This window comes from Penaeus monodon, chromosome 6 (assembly GCF_015228065.2).
Source record: "Penaeus monodon isolate SGIC_2016 chromosome 6, NSTDA_Pmon_1, whole genome shotgun sequence".
Classification (NCBI taxonomy): Eukaryota; Metazoa; Arthropoda; class Malacostraca; order Decapoda; family Penaeidae; genus Penaeus; species Penaeus monodon.
The window spans coordinates 11,562,986-11,565,485 of NC_051391.1; the positions used below are offsets into that span (position 1 = coordinate 11,562,986).

At 37.3% G+C, this 2,500-nt stretch overlaps 1 protein-coding gene across 3 annotated transcripts in view; it reads right to left on the reverse strand.

Annotated features, from left to right (window-relative positions):
• LOC119574206 (sodium- and chloride-dependent glycine transporter 2-like) overlaps positions 1-2,500 on the reverse strand; it is a 98,421-nt gene that overhangs the window by 93,378 nt on the left and 2,543 nt on the right. For all 3 annotated transcript variants that reach the window (XM_037921345.1, XM_037921346.1, XM_037921344.1), the window contains exon 3: positions 2,309-2,440. In XM_037921345.1, coding sequence (XP_037777273.1) covers positions 2,309-2,440 — 132 coding nt within the window. The remainder of the gene's footprint in view (positions 1-2,308; positions 2,441-2,500) is intronic.

Here is a 2,500-nt window from a genome sequence, read left to right on the forward strand (position 1 = left end):
ACAAATCGGGAACTGATTTGATGATAGCATTGCTCAAAGATTTTGTTTAACGAGCTTCAGATTTCAAAAGTAAGAGCGCCCATATATGGTAGTTTTATATCTTTGATGTCTTTATTAACTGTGGTAATTGCAGGTTTGTGTGAGAACTTCTGACAAAGGAAATTATTCATTACTTTATGAAAAAGGTGGGATGGGTATTCATTCGAAGTAAAACTATTTTTTTAAAATGCATGGCCTCTGTGTGAAAACTGGCCCAAGTAGAACAAATATTGTACACTCCATTAATAAATGTTTTCAGGCGGTTTAATTTGTAAATGAGAGGTATGTAGTTCAGAAAGTGAAGTCCGAGGCCAGTGGATATTGGTTTCCTGTTGGTGTTGACAGAGAAAACGACCTTTTTTTTTTTTTTTTTTTTTTCAACTTGGCATGTGTATTTCATGTTAGGGTCTTGTGAATTTAGATATGAAAGAAAAGGACTGATACGAGAGCCACTGAAAAGCAATACAGTGTCGTCCATACATCAACTATAAAAAATTGGTATTGAAGTTGGAAGGGCAGTTATTGAGCCAAGGTTATTCGTGATAACAGGGAAAGTATTAGCATAACAAGGGCCAAGTGGTGATCCCATTGCTACGCCGTCAACTTGGGTGTAAAGGCAAACATTAAAAGTAAATACTGAATAGTGAGCAGCGATTTCTAAAAGCTTTCTAAAGGTTGTTTTGATTAAACCAGCCGAGTTCAGAGTCAAAGAGGTAGTTTTGTCAACTATTATTTCTGTGGTTTCTTTCAGAGGGACATTAGTGATTAGTGATTCAATGTCAAAGCTGGCAAATGTAATGGGGTATAATGGTTTGAGTAAATTTCTTTTACGAAAGCAACAGTTACATGCAGTAATAGTGAAAAAAAGGCATTGTACCAACAGCATAAATCATGGGGCCAACAGGTACACCGAGTTTATGGCCATATAGGAAACCAGGTTTAAAAGCAGAAGTAGTGAGAAGGTTGTGACTTCCCCAACGAGTGTAACAACCTATTTAGTTTAGATTTCAGTTTTAAAAGTTGAGTAGAAGTGTCAGAGTTAATTAGTTTAACTTTAGAGTTACTACCAAGTATGGAGTTTATTATAGTAGTCGTCTCTGTTAAGGATAATGACTCTGCCACCTTTATCTTGTCTGGTAAGGATTATTTTATGATCTTTCGATGATTTCAAAGAAGCAGGGAGTGACTAGTGCTCATGGTTGTCCGTGATATGTTTGAATTTCTTGAATGTGTTGTTAGCCACAACAGAGATGTTATTGGTTTCTTTATAAATACTACAGTTTCGGATGGTGGCAAAGTTTCTCAAAAGAAAGAAATATGTGTGGTTAATGGTGTTAGATGGCATACAGCAATCCAGACCAAAGAAAGTATATCTTTTTGAAAAAGAATATTTTACTGGGTACCCATCCCACCTATTTCATAAAGTAATGAATAATTTCCTTTGTCCGAAATTTTTACACAAACCTACATTTACCACAGTTAATAGAGACATCTGATTTATGTTCTAATGTGTTTTACCTTTTTACTTGTCCTAGCTGTCAGGCTAGGTACGTGGGTTCTATCTCACAATGGCTGCAACACCACATTCTCAAACATAAAGGCAAGTCTATTAGGACTGGCCTACCACTGAGTAAACCATCCTTCTCAGCAATCAGAGAGCACTCTCACCTTCACCCATTTAACACTACTGATTTCAAAATCTTGACCTGTCATCCTAACAGATTCAACCTGATCATAGCCGAATCCCAGCACATTAGCATAAAACCTGAGCTCAATTGTACAACTACCACAACCACCCTATATACCAAGTAAACAACCATCCAATTGTTAAAAGGATACTACCCTAATTTGCCTCTTTTCTACATTCAATTTGTACCTTCGTTAAACTGTTCTGTATTATGTTTCGTCATTCTTTGTCAAGCATTTTTATACATAAATTTTGTATCTACTTTCAGTACTGGTGGCGGAGATTGATTCTTCGAAACGTCTGTAATAATGTAGTTTCACTCAACAGTATTGGTTTCTCTATTCCTGAGGGACACCCCTATAACCCAACATATAAGAGGGAAATTTGGCAAGAGTAAAGAACTTCTTTCGCTCTAAGAAATTGGAAAAAGGTTATGTATATATATATCATATTATTTTTGCTTAATAGATAATACAAATACACACAAATTCTCTTGTGTTGTACATATAAACTGTGAAGGAGATATTTCACACGATTAACTTATCTAAATGGTCCCCACAGAAAAAGCACCGAATTCCTTGCCTTTGAAAGCCGGGCAGACGGAGAAGACGGCAAGGCAGCTGGAGGAACTAAACTGCCCGACGGCCGTCTCCAGGAAGAACAGCGGGATGCCCACCAGTACCAGCGTCAATAGGTAGGGGACCAGGAACGCCCCTGTGTCGGCAAGAGTAACAACTATACAAAAGGCTAATGTTCAGCTGTGATACAGATTCA